The sequence below is a fragment of the Muntiacus reevesi genome, chromosome 2, assembly GCF_963930625.1.
Source record: "Muntiacus reevesi chromosome 2, mMunRee1.1, whole genome shotgun sequence".
In the NCBI taxonomy this organism is placed as follows: domain Eukaryota; kingdom Metazoa; phylum Chordata; class Mammalia; order Artiodactyla; family Cervidae; genus Muntiacus; species Muntiacus reevesi.
In genome coordinates, this window is record NC_089250.1 from 131,071,896 (window position 1) to 131,094,924 (window position 23,029).

Genomic DNA, 23,029 nt, shown 5'->3' on the forward strand with positions numbered 1-23,029 from the left:
TCAATCCCTGGGTTGGGAAGATCCCCTGGAGAAGGGAAAGGCTACCCAGTCCAGTATTCTAGCCTGGAGAATTCCAATAGCTCATGGATTCACAAAGAGTTGGACACGACTGAGTGACTTTTATTTTCATATTCTTATGAAGAACTCTAAGATAGTTCTGTGATACAAAGACAGCTACTTATTCTGGTAAAGTTTGACAAGTTAGGCAAAAAAAAAGTACCAAATAAATCATTAATGTAAATACACTCAATAATGAGTCTTTGATATTTTAATATGCATGAAATGTGGATTCTAAGGAATGATTTTAATACTATTTAAGTCCTTTAGCATAATTTTAAAACTGGGTACTATTGCAGGAACTTTGGTACAAAAATATTTTCATCAGAATGGAGTTTATGGAAGGGCCTAAATATAAAGATAAGACTTGTCTTCATATAAATATTAAGATCAGACTGCAATCTTCCAAAGGTACAGTAATTAAATTCAGATAACGTATGTGCAATTACAGGCTATGTTTCTCAGATGTGGAGTCATAGGAGAATTTCAACAAGGACTTCAGAGATCCATTCGGATCCTCCCTAGAGTGGCGTGCGTGTTGCTTCGGTAGTGCTGGGAAGTAGCACCCTTCTTCCCTGCCCTGAGACTGTGTCAAAGCGATTACTAACCATTCAAGGATTTTTCATTAGAGAGATGGATATTAAAAGCATTAGTCTATCCAGCCTCCCACAAAAATCATTGGAAATCTTGTTAAAGTCTCTGAAGAAATACATCTATGTGTTCTTAAAAGGAACGCTCAACAATTTTAGAATCCTGTTTAGTGTTCAGCATGCAAACTACTCAATAGTCTCATGAAAGGATGACTGAAGTAAATTTCAGCTCATTAGTAAGAGAGCAACATGTTCTTACACTACTGTCAAGAAGGACTAATCCAAATTTTCTTTTCGTTTTTTTCAGCAAAGTTATTTTTGGTTTTAGTTTTCATCAAAAATATATTTTTAAACTTTCAAATTTGCCATTCTCTAAAAACTGAAGAATGAGATATTGATATTTTAGCAAAATGAGTCCCCATAGAAATAAATCCCATAACCATTAAGAACAAACACATATGTGTGTGTTTAGTTGTTCAGTTGTGACCAAATCTTTGCAACCCCATGGACTGCAGCCCGCCAGGCTCCTCTGTCCATGGGCATCCTCCATGCAAGAATATTGGAGTGGGTTGCCACGCCCTTTTCCAGGGGATCTTCCCAACAAAGGGACAGAACCCAGGTCTTTCGCATTACAGGCGAATTCTTTACCACCTGAGCCACCAGGGAGAATAAAGACAGTTGCACCTTTTTAACACAATCCATGATCTACTTTACCAATTTCAGATTACTTTTTGGAAAACAGCTGATACTTTTCTTAACTCTCATCTCAAAAAAATAAGCAGAGCAAGCTTTAATTATTTTGGCTTTCAAAAGTCTTCAAAAGTAAAAGCCAGATGCTTCACCTTTTTTTTCCACCATTAATAATTTAGAAAGAAAATGAAGAACTATATACTGTTATAACCACAACATGGCAAGACTTACTCTATAAAATCAAACAAGACTTACTCTATAAAATCAACAAATAAGTAGCCAAATCAGTATTAAGAACACTATCTTTCAAAATGTGTCATTTTTTGATAACGATATTCTTGATTAAGCATCTCAGATTTTTCTTGAATTTTACTAAAAAAATGTTACTACTTCATAATGGTACATATACATATGTCCTTATACATTTTAGCCAGAAAAAAAAAGAGAGCATTAATCACCAAATCATGGCATCCAGTCCCATCACTTCATGGCAAGTAGGTGGGGAAACAATGGAAACAGTGACAGACTTTATTTTCTTGGGCTCCAAAATCACTACAAATGGTGACTGCAGTCATGAAATTAAAAAACTCTTGCTCCTTGGGAGAAAAGCTATGACCAACCTAGACAGCATATTAAAAAGCAGAGACATTATTTTGTCAACAAAAGTCCATCTAGTCAAGGCTATGGTTTTTCCAGTAGTCATGTATAGATATGAGATTCGGACCATAAAGAAAGCTGAGCGCCGAAGAATTGATGCTTTTGAATTGTGGTCTTGGAAAAGACTCTTGAGAGTCCCTTGGACTGCAAGGAGATCCACCCAGTCCATCCTAAAGGAGATCAGTCCTGGGTGTTCATTGGAAGGACTGATGCTGAAACTGAAACTCCAATACTTTGGCCACCTCATGCGAAGAGTTGACTCCTTGGAAAACACCCTGATGCTGGGAGGGATTGAAGGCAGGAGGACAAGGGGATGACAGAGGATGGCATCACCAATGCAATGGACATGAGTCTGAGCAAGTCCAGGAGTTGGTGATCGACAGAGAAGCCTGGCATGCTGCAGTCCATGAGGTCGCAAAGAGCTGGACATAACTGAGTGACTAAACTGAACCCCATTCATCATGTCTGTCACTAAATGGCTTCTGATTATTTCCAGATATAGAATCTACACTCACAGGAAAATTGTCATCAAGCATATTCAAAACCATATTTACTGTCCCCTGAGGACAATTTATAAATTGTTTAAATATGGTGGGGGGAAAAAAAAACAGAGGCAAAAATGAACTGCCTTTCCAGCTTCCTGCTTTGAAAGAGACAACTCCTCTTTATATTATAAATGTGGGTCTACTACTTCAGAGATAATATCTCACATCCCTAACCTATACACCCACCTTCAGGGATATACACATACTCATACATTCATAGGCATGAGAAACCCTGCCTTCCAGTATTCTTATAAAGTTACAAAAAGCACAAGCCAAGAAGTAGACTGATATATTTGACTACATTAAAATAACTTTTTTCATCAGAAGATCTCACAAAGAAGTGAAAATACATGCTACAGATGAAGAGAAAATATTTATAATGCATGCAATTGACAAAGATTAAACTCCAAAATATGTAAAGTCAACCAGCCAACAGAGAAATGGACAGAACACTACAACAGACTTCATAGAACACAACAGCTTGTAAACATATGAAGATGCTCAGCTTCATAAATAATCAGAATCAAAGCAACTGGAAACAACCCAAATATAATCAATAGCAGAAAGGATAAAGAAATTGGGTAATAAAATAGAATACACTACTGGAAGAAAAATGAAGTAGCATAAGAATACTTGCAGTATTATCTGATTTATATGATACAAGATACAAAAACAAAGAAAACATGCATATTGCATATAGGGATGAGTTTCTAAGAGACAAATTTGGAGGTTGGGTTCTCATAAGTTAACTTATAAAATATTTGTTCAGAAAACCACAGACTCAGAAGCTTGGACTTTGGGGAAAAGATTGGAGATGTGTTCAATTCAGCCACAGGGAATTCCTCTTCTGCCCACACTAAATTTCTCCAAGCAGATTTCTTATAATAACTGCTAGAAAGCCTCCTGAGATGGTGTTCTTGCCATGACATCAGACTGCTTTATTCACTTCTGGAACATATTAATTAGCAGAATATTGATTCTCAAGAAGACCCAGTGTAGACTTCCGTATAACTTGCATTTTCTCAGGTCATCTAAACTCATAAAGACCAGTTCCCTTTTCATGCGACAGTGTTTTCAGCTTTTAAAAAGTTATCAATTCCTCCTAAACCATCCATCCATACAAGACATGTCACTCGCTAAAAATAAATGTCATGCTTCCTGAACTCACTCAAGCTTCTTTTTGGAAGCTTGGCACCCCAAAATAAACATGATACCCTTTGGGACATCTAACTATCTCAGATCCCTATTTTTGCCACTAACTCCATAACTGAGATATGTTTCAATATTCACACTTAAAAATTTCAAATCCTCTTTGCTTATAACATTTTTCTAAATAGATTTTGTTTTCTTTTGTTTTTATTTAAGTAGTTGTTAAGAAACAAAATTCAAGTGAGTAAATTTTAAATATCTTATTGGTTTTAATTAACAATTCATGAATTGGACAGTATTCAATTGAGCAGCTAAGAAAGGAACTTCAAGGAGCTGTACAAAATAAAAGATTTTTATAGGCATAAAGGAGCAGGAACAAGGAAGTTACATCAGAGGAAAAAATGTAGATTGGTTATAGCAAAGTGATTTTCCGTTTAGGGATAGCAGGATCCTACCTGATAGATGACCTAACTGGTGCTAATTAGGTGACACCTGATTGTCTGCTTTAAGATTCCATTTCTAGGAGAGTCAAAACTATAACAGTCTCAATTTAGTGACATGGGACTCTGCATAAGTGGCTGAATCTGGGGTCTGTTGTCTTGTTTTTAACATAGTACATAAGCTTCTTCTTTAGCATTAACATGATAAGCTTGATCTAGTAAAGGGACTGCAAAAATAACTTTAAATGCATTGATATTTTAACTATTCTAAAGATAGCTTTCAGATGAACATGAAACACTCATAAGGCCAAAAGGCACCACCTGACTTCGGAGAATAAAACAGTCTGTTTCTCGTGTTAAATTTGCTGAGCTAATTCATATGAAAATACATTCAATTCCCTCATACTCTTGGATAGTGTTTTGAATACCAGCTGACATGGTGAGGCTCTTCACTAATGTTCAGTTTTATATAAAAATCCCTCTTTGAATGTCAGCTTTCCTATGCTATTTAATTATAAAAACAGTAAAAATTCAGGGGGAAAAGTAGGGGTGCAGGAGAGAACTTGCAGCATGAAGTTGCGTAAGTTTACTGTTGTTAGTGAGTGGCTGGCATGATCCATCGGAGAAGGCAATGGCACCCCACTCCAGTACTCTTGCCTGGAAAATCCCATGGACAGAGGAGCCTAGTAGGCTGCAGTCCTTGGGGTCGCTAAGAGTTGGACACAACTAAGCAACTTCACTTCTCACTTTTCACTTTCATGCATTGGAGAAGGAAATGGCAACCCACCCCAGTGTTCCTGCCTGGAGAATCCCAGGGACGGGGGAGCCTGGTGGGCTGCCGTCTATGGAGTCGCACAGAGTTGGACACAACTGAAGCAACTTAGCAGCAGCAGCAGCAGCATAATCCATGTTCACACTGAAGAACAAATAGTATTGGACATCAGCTTAACAGGCAAACTTGGTATCAACCAACTCACTGCAAAGCAAAGCAGAAGATCAGCCTTCAGAAGACAAAGGGAAATCTCAGAGCAATTAGCAACAGAATCTAGAGATTGGACGTGACTGCAGTCACAAAATTAAAAGATGCTTGCTCCTTGGAAGAAAAGCTATGTCAAACCTAGACAGTGTATTAAAAAGCAGAGACATCACTCTGCCAACAAAGGTCTATATAGTCAAAACTGTGGTTTTTCCAGTAGTCATGTATGTATGTGAGAGCTGGACCAGAAAGAAAGTTGAGTGCCAAAGAATTGATGTTTTTGAACTGTGGTGTTGGAGAAGACTCTTAAGAGTCCCTTAGTAAAAAGATCAAACCAGTCAATCCTAAAGGAAATCAACCCTGAATATTCATTGGAAGGACTGGTGCTGAAGCTGAAGCTCCAATACTTTGGCCACCTGATGTGAAGAGCCGACTCATTGGAAAAGACCCTGATGCTGGTAAAGACTGACAGCAAGAGGAGAAGGGGGTGACAGAGGATGAGATGGTTGGATGGCATCACTGGCTCAATGGACATGAATTTGAGCAAACTCAGGGAGGTAGTGAAGGACAGGGAAGCCCGGAGTGCTGCAGTTCATGGGGTTGCAAAGAGTCAGACACAACTTACAGACTGAACAACGACAATCACAGATCACTTAGCATCAGTGTAACAAGTCCTACTAAAAATTACCTGTGTGATGAGTTGAAAAAATTGTTCCTTCTTAAAAAAAATTTTTTTTAAACCTGTGAGAGAAACAAAACCAACACTACTGATGGTAGACAGAAAAATAAAAGAGAGAGCGAGCCTTGAGAGTATCAATACATGGCAGATTCTAGTCCTAAACAATAAAAGCTCAGAGGTGGACCAAGATTAAGCTAAATCATAGCTATGCTTGCAAAAAGAAAGAAGGAACTAATAAGAGGAGAGGGATCGGGGCAATGCCATATATAAGGACTCGATAAAAGCTGTTATCATTAACAAGCACTCTGCAAAATAAAAATTAAAACAGCTTGATGATTTCACTTAAAAGTTTAACTTAAAATAGCCAACAAAGAACACTAAACAGATACTTGTCATTTTAAAAAAATAACATGTAATCACTTCCACAGTGAAAGATCACAGAAAATCTGTAAAAGCAATATCTCTAAGCACGTCACTTCAATGGATATAAACTACACATTTTTCAATACAAAAATATTAAATCAGATTCCCAAAGAGCGTGTTTGATTTACATTACCAATTCTCAATCGCTAAATCAGAATTTCTTTTGGATGATGGTAGTTGAAGTTTTGGGTTTCCTGGGTGGTGCACCCACCTGCCATTATAGAAGACATAAGGTTCAGTCCCTGAGTCAGGAACAACCCCTGGAGAAGGAAATGGCAACCCACTTGAGTATTCTTTCCTGGGAGTATCCCAGGGACAGATGAGCCTGGTGGGCTACAGTCCTTGGAGTTGCAAAGAGTCAGACAACTGAAGTGACTTAGCAAAAATGAAGTTTACCTTCATGGAAAAAAAAAGAGGGCAAGAGTATAAAGATATTAACAAATATTACTCCATAATTAAGACCAAAACCTATTGGTTTAAGAAAATAAGCTGTATTCAATTATTTTGTAAGTCATTTATATATTTGAAATTTGATTAAAACATAACTCAAGCCTTAGCAATTTAACCTACTGCTACCTTAAGTAACTCATACTAAAATAATTCTAATCAAAACTTGAAATTAAAACTTCCACTAACCAGTAACTATAAATATCTGAAAGTTATACAACTCATTTCGCTTGAAAATACATGATATATTTACACTACCTCCAGATGATTTTTTCCCTGTCATCCTAATTAGCTAAGTCTTAACATATGACTATTCTGTTAAAATGATGAGAAAATTTGGCATTTAGGTGTGCAATAATATTTGGGACACTACCCAGGCTAAAACAAAAATCACTGAAAGCATATGTTAAACAAGCATTTTATGAAGAAAACTTCATTTAACTGAAGAGAGGCAGGAATAATTGGAATGGTTTTCCATGTAAACTCCCTGGGTGTTTTTCTGAATGTTTTGATAATAAGCAAGTTTGTGAAAGATCCTCTATTCTCTTCATCCATTGTTGCTATGGTATACTCTTTATAAATATTAATAATGTTCACAAATGAAAAAGAATCCATCTATATCAAGAAGAGTGCCATCTAAATTTTGAGAAGATTAAATGTGTTGATAAAAAACTAATTAAGCAATGAAACATTTCCTCAATTAAAACTTATAAAAATTTAAATGACAAGATTTTTTTACTTTAGATTATTTTCACATGAGAATATTGGCATAAAATCAAGCCAAAATTACATGGAATTGATTAGAATTACAACTTGGGGACAGATTTCGCTTCAGGTTATAAGAACACAGTCATTTAGTGAATTTAACTGAAAGCAACCAACACCATCATTGCAAAATCTGTGACTTTGACTACTGATACACTATTTAGAACCCTGTTTTTAAAAACATAATTGAGATGACTTGCTATTTAGCCAATCTAGCAGCAAAAAGAAGATAAACAAAATATATTAAAATTAGCTTGATGAAATGTGGAAAAATTAGTGTATTTACATTTACCTAGGGAAGTCTGCCATGGATAGTCCTTCTTTGTTATAAACATGTTTTTATTTACGTTTATATGTTTGAGGTAGTGCATTTGTGCATAAAATTCTTGTTGTCCTTCCTCACAGATCCCATTATCATGTAACATAAGATGTATTGACTTTATTTTGTAGTATTTAAGTTTTCTTAATGTTGTATCTTGATGTGAAGAACTGACTCATTGGAAAAGACCCTGATGCTGAGAAAGATTGAAGGCAGGAGGAGAAGGGGACGACAGAGGATAAGATGGTTAGATGACATTACTGACTTTGACTGACATGGACATGACTTTGAGCAAGCTCCGGGAGTTGGTGATAGACAAGAAAGTCTGGCATGCTGCAGTCCGTGGGGTTGCAAAAAGTTGGACATGACTGAGCAACTGAACTGAATGTTGCATCAAAATATTTGAGATACGGGGTATTGAAGAGAGGAGAAATGACCACCACCCAAGGACTTCGCATCCTTTTCTGGGAAAATGGCTTGTTTGTTTTCTTTACACACCAGATTATTTTATCATGTTAGGCAGAAGTATGACCTTATTATTGTCTTTACTTGGATATTTTGGTATAGTTTAAGGAGATATGTACAGGTGCCACGTTGACAAGGAATGGACCTGTGATGGTTAATTTTATAGGTCAACTTGCAAGCCCATGATATCCATATATTTGGTCAAATATTACACCAGACATTTCTATGAAGGTATTTCTGTGCTGGAATTAACATTCAAATTAGTAGTCTTTGAGTTAAAGCAGACTACCTTCTTAATATTTATAAGACTTCATCCAATCAGTTGAAGTTTTATCAGGAAAAAAACCTGATCTACCTGGAGGAAGGGTGAATTTTGCCAAAAGCAGATGGCTTTCCAGTCTCCACAAGCATGGAAGTCAATCCCTTAAAATAAACCTCTCTCTCAGTACCCAGATATACACACACATATACCCCATTGGCTCTTTTTCTCTGGAGAACCATCACCAATACAGAGTCCCATAATTAAAAGCTTGAGCTCTGAATCCAGATTACTTGAGTTCACTCCTAACTATACTATAAACTAGGTGGGCCTCAGTCTTCACATTTATAAAAGGGGATAATAAATACTAGCCCTTACCTCACAGGATCACTTTGAGAATTAAATAAATTTTATATACAGAAAGTGTTTAGAAAAAGCATGCTCTATATGTTGGGCAATGAGTTCTAAAAACTAACAAATATTAAGTACAATTTTCAAGCTCCTTCTAATATAGCTAGTAAAGTTTAATTTAGTCTTAGAAAACAGAAACGGCACGAATTAAACAAATTTTTCGATAAAATGTGTAAGGAAAACTGACATGAACATATAGGTTTTCAAACTACTCACTTCTAGAATGGAATTCAATCAGTTCTGTTCAGCCGCTCAGTCGTTGTCCGACTCTTTGCGACCCCATGGGCTGCAGCATGCCAGGCTTCCCTATCCATCACCAACTCCCTAAGCCTACTCAAACTCATGTCCATCACGTCATTGATGCCATCCAACTACCTCATCCTCTGTCATCCCCTTCTCCTCCCACTTGCAATCTTTCCCAGCATCAGGGTCTTTCCCAATGAGTCAGTTCTTTGCATCAGCTGACCGAAGTATTGGAGTTTCCGCTTCACTATCAGTCCTTCCAATGAACATTCAGGACTGATTTCCTTTAGGATTTACTAGGTCGATCTCCTTGCAGTCCCTCCAAGGGACTCTCAAGAGTCTCCACCACCACAGTTCAAAAGCATCAATTCTTCAGCATTCAGCTTTCTTCACAGTCCAACTCTCACATCCATACATGAGTACTGGAAAAACCATAGCTTTGACTAAGTGGTCCTTTGTTGGAATACCAATGATGAGCATTTAAAATGACTGAAGTAAAGTACGCTCTGCTTTATACAATATCTGTGTTCTTTAAAATGTGCCTGGCCAATAAAATAAATATATAATGAAATAATATGAAACTATTGATATAACATCATCTCAGAAAGGCTTTAAACTTGGTTTCTAAATGTTAATAGTTCTTAACATTTGCCTCTATATTTATAGTCTCCACTTGGCCTCTATATATTTCTTCCACTTTTCTAATTGCTCCTGCTCACCACCCACATGCACCCTTTCCCTATAATTTCACCTCCTTTCCCTGCAATTCTCTGCCAAGTACATATTGTTTGTGTTTTTGTTTACCGTAGCTTGTTTTTGTCAGAGGAAAGCCTAACCGAACATTGACACCCTTTTGGCGTGGGGAGAAACTTTGTAACACTGACACAAAGCTGAAAATTATAAAGAAAATAGTGATAGAAATTAATAAATATCAAAGGCCTGATTTCCGCATGTCAAGAAAGAATCACAAAGAAAAATTAAAAGGTGAATGACGAATGTAGAAAGAACATTTTTTTACGTACTCTCAAGTATTTAATAGAAATAGTATTGATCGTTATTCTACAATGTTTTACAGCTTACATTATACATCCAAACAACTTATTCATATTAACATCATAACCGTCCTGCAAAGAAGGTAGAAAGCAAGATTTCTCAGCAGAGGCACTAAGGACAGGGCATGCTTGGTTGTGGGCCACTCCCTGCCCTGTTGAGAGGCACCCCTGCCTTTACCTACTAGACACCAGGAGCCTCCCTCATGCCCACCCTTACCCAGCCTGTGACAAGCACATGTCTCTGACCATCACCAAATGTCCCTGGGGGACAGAATCATCACCAGTGGAGAACCACTGCTAGAAAGAAAGAGTATCTCCTTTTTCATAAGCTGGGTGAAACAGAGAAGTTAATCAACTTGCCCAAATACACCTCTCTTCTGAATGACCTGTAAAACTGACAGTTATAGGACACCAGCACGAATGCTTTGGGTAAAACACTAACTGCCAACCAAATAAATCGATTGTGGTTTTCTAAGCCAACTGTCTTCTACTATAGACATCTTTGACCTCACTTTCTTCTCAGTTGATTCATTCATGATTTCAGGCTTTTTCGTCCCCCAAAAGGAAAACATGCCATTATAAATTTCAAGTTAAAAATTTATAATGTGAAAACATACAGAAGCATAAATATGTTTATACAGTGCATGCCTCAGTTTTTTAAAGCAGTTTCTATCTTAGTTTGTGCAAGATTTATGAAACAAGCTACCACCCTTAATAATCAGGAAGCAAATACAGTATCCAACCTTTATGATCCACCTCTATCAGACACAGAGGAAACACTGAAAACATCCTCTTTTTATAGAAGCAACATAGCAGAAAGCCAGTCATATACTGGGAGGTAAAAGCAGAGTTGAAGATACTTTGATTATCTGACCAAAAATACTTCCAATAGACTTGAGCTTCCATTGAAGCTTTGAGTTTGCTCAATGATCTGACAGTGTGAGGTCTTATGCAGTGCAATAAATAGCAATGCTTTCTTTCATGTTATTATCCTTTCCCCATGTCTGAAAAAACACTAGACTTTCATTTTAATAATTCTAAACACAAACACTTCAAATGATTAATCAACCTCTGTGTCTAAGCAGTGTTCGCCCTCTTTTCAAACTGTTTCTCAAAAAAAACAACAAAAAAGAAAAATGGAATTGTCTCATGTAATGCACTGCCATCTGTGTGCAGGCTGATAAGATGAAAAGAGAATATTTGAATGTCAGGGGAACGTGGTTACAAAGCATACCTTCCATGACATACACCAGTGACCCCACATCTCCTTCTTTGATGATGCAGCTGTCTTTGCCATACTCCACCGGGTACATACAGTCCACAATCTCTTGGATCTGCGACAGCTCCAAGTTCTTCATAAAGTCATTGTCAAGGATGGCCTCCTTTATGAGATCCTTGGACCTGCGGTAAGAGAGGGAAGATTTACTGGCGCAACTGACAAGCGCTTTCACAATCTGTGAGGTTGAGCAGAGCCGGTGTCTGGCATACATTTTGTTGCTAGGAATCCAAGAATTTCCTGATCGGCCCAAGAGTAATTCCATGGAAGTAGGAAAGACACTGAGAAATTTCCCTTTAAGTAAAGTATCATTAAATGAATATGGGACCAGTAAATAAGCAAAATCACAGAGTTCCATTTTGTTTTAGGATTTTTTTTTAAACCCAAAGACTGTTGGCAAACCAATGGACAAACATCTTAAATTGAAGCTTGAAACTCAGCTAAAGAATGAATGGAGTGAAGTAAGCCAGAAAGATAAAGAACATTACAGCATACTAACACATAAATATGGAATTTAGAAAGATGGTAACGATAACCCTATATGCAAAACAGAAAAAGAGACACAGAAGTACAGAACAGACTTTTGAACTCTGTGGGAGAAGGTGAGGGTGGGATGTTTTGAAAGAACAGCGTGTATATTATCTATGGTGAAACAGATCACCAGCCCAGGTGGGATGCATGAGACAAGTGCTCGGGCCTGGTGCACTGGGAGGACCCAGAGGAATCGGGTGGAGAGGGAGGTGGGAGGGGGGACCAGGATGGGGAATACATGTAACTCTATGGCTGATTCATGTCAATGTATGACAAAACCCACTGAAATGTTGTGAAGTAATTAGCCTCCAACTAATAAAAGAAAAAAAAATAAGAATGAATGGGAACAAAATACAACAAAATTTTATAGAAGAAACACTACTATTACCATATTTAAAAATTATAAAAGAATATCAGGATGTACTGTGCTGCACACAGTTACAGTTAAATACAATATGTTTACTTATTTTTAGGTGCCTCTTCCACTAGATATTATGCTCTCTGAGGGCAGGGACAGTTTGTAGTTCTTTTCTCCACTTTATGCCCAGTGTCTACTACAATACCAGTTATATATAGTACAAGTGCTCAAGAAATGTATTGGATTAAAAAAATGATAAAGAATGGCTATTGAATTAGCTGCTCAGAACAACTGATATAAATGTGAGAGTTCTTTATCCATACCATGCTTCTTTAGAGAATATTTATCTCTTCAAGCAGCTTACACAGAGGTAACCAGGCAGATAAAAGTCTACTGAACAAGTTGCTTTACACAACATAGCTTAAACATGGGATTAAACAGGTAGTCACTAGGAAACATGTTTACAAATTTCTCTAATTAGGATTCAGTGGTTAACAGGGAAGTTTTCCAGAACTTGAAAGAGGGTGATCATTTAATTCTCTGGGAAAAGAAATACCAAACAACTTCCTGGGATATAAAAATCAAAGTAAAGGGAAATGGAGAAATACTGTGTCAGGAGCTGCATAGAGTACTGTCAGAGAAGTCAGAAGCTGGTTAAGACAAACACAGAGACCTTAGCAACATGGAGGGTAAGAAACACATCTGGAATTTTATATCAAACATCTTAATCTGAAAAGCATCTGTCTTTGTCTTCATTTGCTTAACGAGTGGTTTTCAGGGAAGCAACCCGCAGTAGTGAACGCTGACTACAGCATCTGCACTCCCCTGTTCTGCCTGACTTCCACTCTAGGCCTCAGTCTAACTGATCCAGCCTTCACACATTATCTTTTGCAATGATTTGGTTCTGAGTTAATAAAAAGGTGCACATCAAAATGAAAACAATGAAAACTATCAACATGAAAAATAGAATGGGCTGTTTTTGAGGCAATTAAACTCTTCATGAAGAGTTAATGGCAGGGAATTAATTATTATACTATTTTTAAGTGAAAAAGGAAGATACAGAATAGTCTTTAAAATATGAAAGCATGTGTGTGTGTGAAATGAAAAAAAATTGGCTTTCAAATTATATATATTTGGGTCCCAATCCTAGTCCTGTCATGTATTAAAAGTTAGCAGGTTGTCTTACATTTCTGAAATTCCATTTTATAAAATGGAAAATGGTATTTTAAAAATTACCAGCCACCAACAGAAGCATGAAAAGATGCTCAACATTTCTAGTCATTAGGGAAATGCAAATTAAAACCACAACAGACATCACTCCACGCCTATTAGAATAGCCATCACACACAGGAAAAAGAGAGATAATAAATGGTGGTTTGGATGCAGAGAAAAGTGAACCCTTATACAATGTTGGTGGAAATGTAAATTGTTACTGCCACCATGAAAAACAGTGTGGTGATTCCTCAAAAAACTAAAAACTAGAACTACCATATGATCTAGTCATTCTACTTCTGTGAATATATCCAAAGTGAAAACAATAACTGGAAAAAAAAATCTGAATTACCATGCTCATAGTAAAATTATTCACAATAGCCAAGACATGAAAACAACCTAAGCATCCCCAATAGATGAATGGATAAAGAAATTTTGATGTGTGTCTGTATCTGGATCTAGATGTAGATATATAGACATACAACAGTATATTATTCAGCAATAAAAATGAGAAAATCCAAACATTCCTAAAAACACAGATGAATCTTGAAGGCATTAGTCTAAGTGAAATATATCAAAGAAAGACAAATACTGTATGACCTCACTTTATGTGGAGCCTAATTAAAAAAAAAAAAAAAAACCCTCATAGAAAAAAAGGGATCAGATTTGTGGTTACCAGAGGTGGTGTCAGGGACAGGGGGAGGAAGAATTTGAGAAAGGTGATCAAAAGGCACAAGCTTCCAGCCATAAGTTAAATACTAACTAAAGATGTAAAGTACAAAATAATGACTATAGTTAACATTACTGTATGGTACATAGGAAAATTAATAGAGTAGATCCTAAGAGTTCTCACCACAAGGAAATTTTTTTTTATCTACATGAAATGATGAATGTTAACTAAACACTGTGATAATCACTCCCCAACATATGTAAATCAAACCATCATGCTGTACACTTTAAATATATATACTGATGTATGTCAATTATTTCTCAATAAAACTGAAAAAATACGTGAAGATTGGTAAAAAGATAATGTTAGTTTCAGTAAATGGTGGGTGCAAAGGTGGTGGTAGTAACTGCAGTTGCAGGAAGTAGTAACAGAGTGTGCAGTCACGACTTAGAACAGGATCAAAAGGAAATAAATTAAATGTTGGCATTGGTTGCCTTTGGTGACAGAATATATTTTTTCTTTCTATTTTTCTCTAAAATTTTCTAGAATGGGCATGCTTTTCATATGAAAAGTTCTTTAATTTCAAAGGTAGTTTCTGAAAAGCAACTGTGCTATGAGGAAAAATAAAAATCTACTCCTCGTTTCAATAATGACTTAGATACTTAATACTGGTTGACTGTTATTGGTATAATCGATATTACTCTTTACAATAGATGAACACATGGCCTGTGTCTAAATACTAAAGGCAGGAATTTTCACTTTATGAACAGATGGTGATGAATGGACAGAACAGAGCTTCAGAATAGACTCTATTTAAAAAGTCCTGTTTCTGAGAATTTTAGCTTGTCAGAACTATAACTGCATGTTTCCTTCAAAGTTTTTTTTTTTAATTCTGTCTTCTAAAATCTTATTTCTCCCGAGGCAGAGAGTTGTTTCCACTGAATATTCAACATAAGATGCAAAACTGTGTCTCCATCTATGATTTTCACAAGCTTTCCCGTCTGAATTATCTTCACCACTCCTGACCTCAAGGTCAAGAACCCATAGCAACTACATAGTAACTCCTGAGATCTACTGTTCTAGGATTGCTTTTCCAAATAACAGGACTTATTTGATCTTTAAGAAATTAATTTTAATCAAACTGCATAATATTACCTTTATTAAAAATTCCTTTATTTTCATTGAGTCAGAGTGTAAGGTCATCAATGGGTTCATATTTTTTAATATAATAAAGACTAAAGGCTAGATATTATCAATCCCAGAGTCCCAACTTATTTAACTACAGATGGTATCTTGTCCTTTGGAAAATAATAATAGTGCTCCATTAAAATCTAAGCCCTAGAAATGCTTCAAGATTAAAAATAAAGCCCTCTTCCAAGAAAATAATTAGCTACATCCAAAGATGACTGAAGAAAGCCACTTTCTTTCTACTCATAAACAGCACAATTAACCAGCTTCATAAAGACATCAGAAAAGATGACACAACTTAGTCTTACACATCCCTTAGAATTATTCGAATTTTCCAAGTGCTTACCACAAAATGGAGGAGAAGAAAGGAATTTCAGGATGTGCCTGCTTCTCCAACTTCATTTTAAATGGAGAACATTCAATCTCAAGTCCCTGAAGAAACTAACTAGAAGTTTTCCCATTTGCCTTTGCAGTACTTTAAAATAAACTCAGAAATATAGGACCTATGTCTTATCATTTATCCATTTATCCCTTCATGGAGGTATTGCCCAATGACATTTGCCTCTGAAATATCCCAAATAATCCCTCTCTGCCTTCACAGAGTGGTGTATCCCAAAGATGTTCTTGTCAGTGAGCAATGCTCAAAGCCCTGCCTCTTCAAGTAATTTTTCCTTTATATCCTTTGCCACTGAAGGCCTGAAACCTTAGGGCAACTCTCATTATTCTCCACTTGCTCCAACATTATAAACCATAATCAATCAGAGCTTCCACCTAACTCTTCTTGGAATCTTTTTCTTTGCCTGAAGAAGCAGTCTAACACACTCATTGTAACTAACATGTGATGCTACATGTGGGATCAGCTGGGCTGTGTTATCAGTCTGGGAGCTGAGGAAAGCTGCTATCGCAAGTTCCAGAAGGTGGCTATCTGCCCTAACCCCGAGAATGTATCTTAACAACATTTTGCAAGAATTCAGCAGCCTGACCTGAAAGGTGAAAGAAGCAAATACAAAGATCTTATTTTTTTTTATCCTTCATGTCTGCTTCTGTGTACAAATAATCTATTTCTTTAAAAAAAAAAAAAAAAGCTCTTTCTTCCATGCTCAAAATTTGTGACTTTTTCAATCCAAACAACCATAAAAGTAACTTGGTTATTTCAGGCTGGCCCTATTGATTTCTCATCATCAAATTGTCAGCCTCTGAAATATTGGCTTTATATAATAGTGTGCTGTAAAACGCACTCTCCAGGAAAAAAAAAAAAAAGCCCTCGTTTGCAGTGTTTGCCAATTTCCATGGTATAAATACTCCCACCATAGCCAATTTCAAGCTACTAATGCAAAGTCAGCCTGCTTGCAAAATTCCTGAAAATTTAACAAGCAGTTCTTATATGAGCCAGTCTGTTGGCTCCAACACATCAGATATAGATTCTTTTCCTAACACCCTAAGAATTTAGTGTGCCTTCATTTATAAATGCTAAAACTAACATGATGATCCTTTCCTTCCTTAAAGATTTCATTAGGCGGTATAATATCCCCAGATAACCTCTGCCAGGATTAGCAACAGTTCTTCCAAATTTTTAAAGTTTAAGAAAATGAATTAAAAAGCCCACTTCCCCATTTATTTACTGCAGAGGAAGTTTCCAAATATACACAAAGGCTAATTGTCTTTCTACACAATTTTAGATAAAGTGGGCAATCCGAGGTATGCATAGGGAAATATAACCCACCTCTCTAACAAGAGAGATGGCATTACTCACTATAGATAAACAGAGCCTCATGAATTTTCTAAACATGAAAGGATATTCTACATTGTGGATATCATGAAGTCGGCATGCGATATCCATAGAGTGCTAGTGTTAAGTCAAATAGTGTGGAAGGTTGTTTCAGAACAAGTTGTCACGAACGCTTCTCAAAGCTGAGGACTGCATAATAGGATCCATAGACAAGAGCATCCTGGGTAGAAGGAAAAGCAAATATGAAGGTTCAAAGACTGGAAGGAACTTGATCTATCCAATCAATATTCAGGAAGGAGCCCTATGAATCTGAAGCTCAGAGTGAGCTAGAAGAAAAGGAAAAGGAGAATAAGATTGCAAAGGCAGGCAGGAATCCGGGCTCATAGAGCCTTGAAGGCAGTGATACAGTTTTATTTCATTCTAAAGCCCTAGGAATACAGTGAAGCGTTGATGATAAGGAGAGGCAGGACTTGCAGGTAATATATCTGGCATAAGGAATACATAATATAAATTTACTTTTTTATTGGAATATAGCTTCTTTACAATGTCATGTTAGTTTCTGCTGCACAACAAAGTGAATCAGCCACACATACACATATATCCCCACTCCGTTATTTTCCTTCCCATTGAGGTCACCACAGTGCATTGAGTGGGGTTACCTGCGCAATACAGTCGGTTCTTATTAGTGATCTGTTTTACACATAGTAGTATATATATATAATCCCAATCTCCCAATCCATCCTGCCCTCCCCTTCCCGCCTTAGTATCTGTATGTTTGTTCTCTGTGTGGATGAACTTATTTGCAAAACAGAGATAAGTTTAGTTTAAATTGCTACTGAGTTCATAGAAGCTTTCTGTCATGTATTAACATATTCATCAATTAACAGATATTTAAAGTATAATTCATCATCCTGATGATAAGGAGTTCTTATGACTGAAACTCCTGGGAACCATGGTCACACAACTCCTACACTTACCTATATTTCAAATCACTAATTCTCAGGCAACTTTTACATATAAGAAGAGAAAGAGAGCTCATCTCCAATTTCAAGTTATGTCCAAAGGTCTAAAAGATATGCACTCTTCCTTCACAGTCCCACTGAACACATACCAAGCAACGGTAAATATGCCCCAAACATGGCCAGAAATGTGAGAATCAAATCAATATCTGAACCCTTCATTTGATGAAGACTTCTAGGCACTTTAAAAAAAATAGTTAAAATTATTACTAAGAATGAAAATCGGCAAAAGCAATTTAAAAATATTTTACAAAGATTCTATAATCAACTTTATACAGAAGAACTGTACAAAAATGATCTTCACGGCCCAGATAATCACGATGGTTATTATCACCTAGAGCCAGACATCCTGGAATGTGAAGTCAAGTGGGCCTTAGGAAGCATCACTACGAATAAAGCTAGTGGAGGTGATGGAATTCCAGTTGAGCTATTTCAAATCCTAAGAGATGATGCTGTAAAAGTGCTGCACTCAGTATGTCAGCAAATTTGGAAAATTCAGCAGTGGCCACAGGACTGGAAAAGGTCAGTTTTCATTCCAATCTCTAAGAAAGGCAATGCCAAGGAATGCTCAAACTACAGCACAATTGCACTCATCTCACAGGCTAGTAAAGTAATACTCAAAATTCCCCAAGCCAGGCTTGAGCAATACATGAACCGTGAACTTCCAGATGTTCAAGCTGGTTTTAGAAACAGCAGAGGAACCAGAGATCAAATTGCCAACATCCAGTGAATCATAGAAAAAGCAAGAGAGTTCCAGAAAAACATATATTTCTGCTTTATTGACTATGCCAAAGCCTTTGAATGTGTGGATCACAATAAACTGTGGAGAATTCTGAAAGAGATGGGAATACCAGACCACCTGACCTGCCTCTTGAGAAACCTGTATGCAGGTCAGGAAGCAACAGTTAGAACTGGACATGGACCAGCAGACTGGTTCCAAATAGGAAAAGGAGTACGTCAAGGCTGTATATTGTCACCCTGCTTTTTAAACTTATATGCAGAGTACATCATGAGAAATGCTGGGCTGGAGGAAGCACAAGCTGGAATCAAGATTGCTGGAAGAAATATCAATAACCTCAGATATGCAGATGACACCACTCTTATGGCACAAAGTGAAGAAGAACTAAAGAGTCTCTTGATGAAAGTGAAAGAGGAGAGTGAAAAAGTTGGCTTAAAACTCAACATTCAGAAAACTAAGATCATAGCATCCAGTCCCATCACTTCATGGCAAATAAAGATGGGCAAAAAGTGGAAAGAGTGGCTGACTTTATTTTGGGGGGCTCCAAAATCACTGCAGATGGTGACTACAGCCATGAAATTAAAAGATGCTCACTCCTTGGAAGGAATCTTATGACCAAGCTAGACAGTATATTAAAAAGTAGAGACATTACTTTGTCAACAAATGTCCATCTAGTCAAAGCTATGGTTTTTCCAGTAGTCATGTATGGATGTGAGAGTTGGACTATAAAGAAAAGCTGAGCATTGAAGAATTGATGGTTTTGAACTTTGGTGCTGGAGAAGACTTTTGAGAGTCCCTTGGACTGCAAGGAGATCCAACCAGTCCATCCTAAAGGAGATCAGTCCTGGGTGTTCATTGGAAGGACTGATGTTGAAGCTGAAACTCCAATACTTTGGCCACCTCATGAGAAGAGCTGACTCATTTGAAAAGACCCTGCTGCTGGGAAAGATTTAGGGCAGGAGGAGAGGGGGACGACAGAAGATCAGATGGTTGGATGGCATCACCGACTCAATGGACATGAGTCTGGGTAAATTCCGGGAGTTGGGGATGGACAGGGAAGCCTGGCATGCTGCGGTTCATGGGGTCGCAAAGAGTCGGACACGACTGAGCAACTGAACTGAACTGAACTGATAATCAACTTTTTGACTGATAAAAAGCACTCACTAAATCTTTTTAGCTCTCAAAGATCAGTCTTAGGCTCACATGTCAGAAGAAGCATAAATGCATTTTCCAGGCCCTTGATCTTCAGTTGGCAGCTCCTAAGTCCAAATCTCAATCGTAACTCACTATTCTTTTACTCAGACATAGTCATTGTAGAGTGCCTTAAAAGCGTCTAATTCCAGGAGTCACTGTGGCAAGATACCCCCATCTATATACTGTGAAATATTCAATGAATCATCTAGAAGTGAGAAAATTCATGGAGTAGTCCTCTCACCGCCTCAACTGTTGAGATTCTGCCCAAACAGTAAATCCTATTTCTAGCCTAACAGCTTTCTTGAATGAACTCTGTAGGTATAGAGCTAAGAAATATCAACCGGCTCACATTTTTAAAGACAAAATTCAATCCTGAAAAGCTATGGGCCAATTGAGATATTTCCTCAAAACTGAAAATCAGTTTTCAACAAGTTTCAGACTAAATTTTCACATCAAGCAACTCTGCCATAGCTATCCCAATCTTATCACAAAACAGTCATGAAGAAATCAAGACTATTTGCAGCATTCATATCCATAATCAGCATATGAAACAAAACATTGGAAACACTGGGCCTAAAATATATGATAGCAATGTAGCTCCTAAGTGGCCAATGATATTAATCTTCTGTCTATTGCATGCATCCCAAATAATTTCAAGTTGCCATTTCTATTTTTTTTTTTTTTTTTGTAGTTCTAAAATAGATCAGTATCCACATGAAATTTAGATGTTATAGCTCTAAACAAAAACAATGATTTGGGTCAAGGCAAAAAATGGTTGACTCATAAGATATTTGTCTGCAGATTTATCACTTAAACCTTATTCTTTTGAATTGATACTCATTCTTATTGACTAGGAATAATGCTAAATAGCTCTTGAAATCACTTGTTAGATGTTAACAGATGGAGCAAACGTGTACTAATTAAAGAAAGAACATGTATTGCTCTTTGTAGGTGTTTATCAACTTCCAAAACAATCAATATTAAAGTCTCCCTTTCAACTACCACAGTCATTCCATGCTCCAGAGAGGCATGTAACAGCTACTTCACACTAGTGAGCCTAACTCAAAATAGAGCGGTCTCCAAAAGAGCCCAGCTCAAACTCCTGTTCTATAGTTCCTCTTTCATATCACTGAAGAAGAACTGTGGAGTTTCACAGAACTGCAAAGTGCTTTCCATGAGAAGAACGATCATAAGAATTTCAGGAGAATGAGACCACACACATTACAGTCCAAAACATAAGAATCATGTGGCTGGATCTTCTATGATTAACTCTATTTTTGAAGTTAGAGATCTAAACTGCAAAAAAAACAAACAAAAAAAAAAACACAAAAAAAAACAGAGCAATGAGGGGGAAGAAAACATTTGACATATATTTATATGTCTGATTTCAATTCAACATTTCAAAGCAATTTCTTTCTTATCTTTCAGTACACACAAACAGCTGAGATCTCTTGGCGTTTACTGGCTCACAACAAGGTCAGCATGGTCACACTATGAACATCCATTAAGTTCCGCATCACCCAGGGTGACCCTGCCTGCGGGCACAGAGCGGGAGCCGTGATGTTCTGTCTAGTCCTCTCAAACCCAACAGCTCACGTCATCACCATGTGTTATGTGCTGTCATTTCAATTACTGCAATGGCTTGATTTTAAAATTGATCATTAAAGACATCATTTCAGAAAAATTATCTTATTCGGTTGCTTCTCAGATTTAATCTCTGAGATAAATTACCTAACATTTTAAATTACCTTACATTTGTCTGAATTCAGCAGCAGGAAAATAACATGTTTTGCTACCAACCCCCCCACACCACAAATGCACACTTCCTCTTGGCTGAAAATTATGACTTGGGTCATTTATTATTTCCTCTGGTGATGCTTCCAGAAAATGAGAGCCAAATATAGCCTTGCTACAGTGACCTACAGGTCGTAAGGTGGCAGATCATCTACTTTGATGAACTTCGTTTGACTTATTATAAAACAGCTGTTTACATTGGGCTTTAATATATTAAGAAAGTGAAAGTGCTCAGTCATGTGTGACTCTTTGTGACCCAATGGACTATACAGTCCATGAAATTCTCCAGGCCAGAATACTGGAGTGGATAGCCTTTCCCTTCTCCAGGGGAATCTTCCCAACCCAGGGATTGAACCCAGGTCTCCCACATTGCAGGTGCATTCCTTACCAGCAAACTTGTACTGAAACCAAGAATACTGGAGTGGGTAGCATATCCTTTCAGCAGATTTTCCTGACCCAGGAGTAGAACCAGGGTCTCCTGAATTGCAGGTGAATGCTTTACCAACTGAGATATCAGGGAATTAATACATTAGAATACATTCAATGCATTACATTTTGACTCTATCTAAAGGTAGATGGAGTATATACTGAGATTTTTTTTTATAATTAAAATTTAAAAACCAAACAATCATGCTCCTATTTGTGAAAGTTCTGAAGTTTCAAGGCTTCTTAACCAAAGTGAAAAAATCAATAAAGACAGCAAAAGTCATCATCATAATAGTAGTACTAATATTACTACAACTAATATTTATTAAGGAGTTACTCCATATACTGCAATGAAAAGCAACCCCTCATGTAAGTTTCACAATGACTTGATAAATTTGCCATCACAGAACAAAGGCTCAGAGCAGTTATATAATCTGTCCAATGTTGCACAGTGAGTATTGACAGGTAGATACAGAGTTTAAACATAAACCCATTTGACTTCCAAGCCACCCTCTACTAAATCACATGACTTCTAAGAACACAATACTTAACTTTATTCACAATTTGAATAAACTATCACAATTATAAAATCCAAAAGCAAATATTCTTCTTACTTTACTGCTAAAGTAAAAATGCTATGCTTGGGGAGTATGACCTTTTACCTTCAGAAAGCATTTCATGCTTTCAAAACAATTCCACATCTAACATTTCATTCTATGATTGCCA

General features: G+C 37.0%; 1 protein-coding gene across 2 annotated transcripts in view; it reads right to left on the bottom strand.

Annotated features, from left to right (window-relative positions):
* Positions 1-23,029, bottom strand: part of PRKG1 (protein kinase cGMP-dependent 1) — a 1,324,229-nt gene that overhangs the window by 1,143,973 nt on the left and 157,227 nt on the right. For both annotated transcript variants that reach the window (XM_065922836.1, XM_065922835.1), the window contains exon 2: positions 11,402-11,568. In XM_065922836.1, coding sequence (XP_065778908.1) covers positions 11,402-11,568 — 167 coding nt within the window. The remainder of the gene's footprint in view (positions 1-11,401; positions 11,569-23,029) is intronic.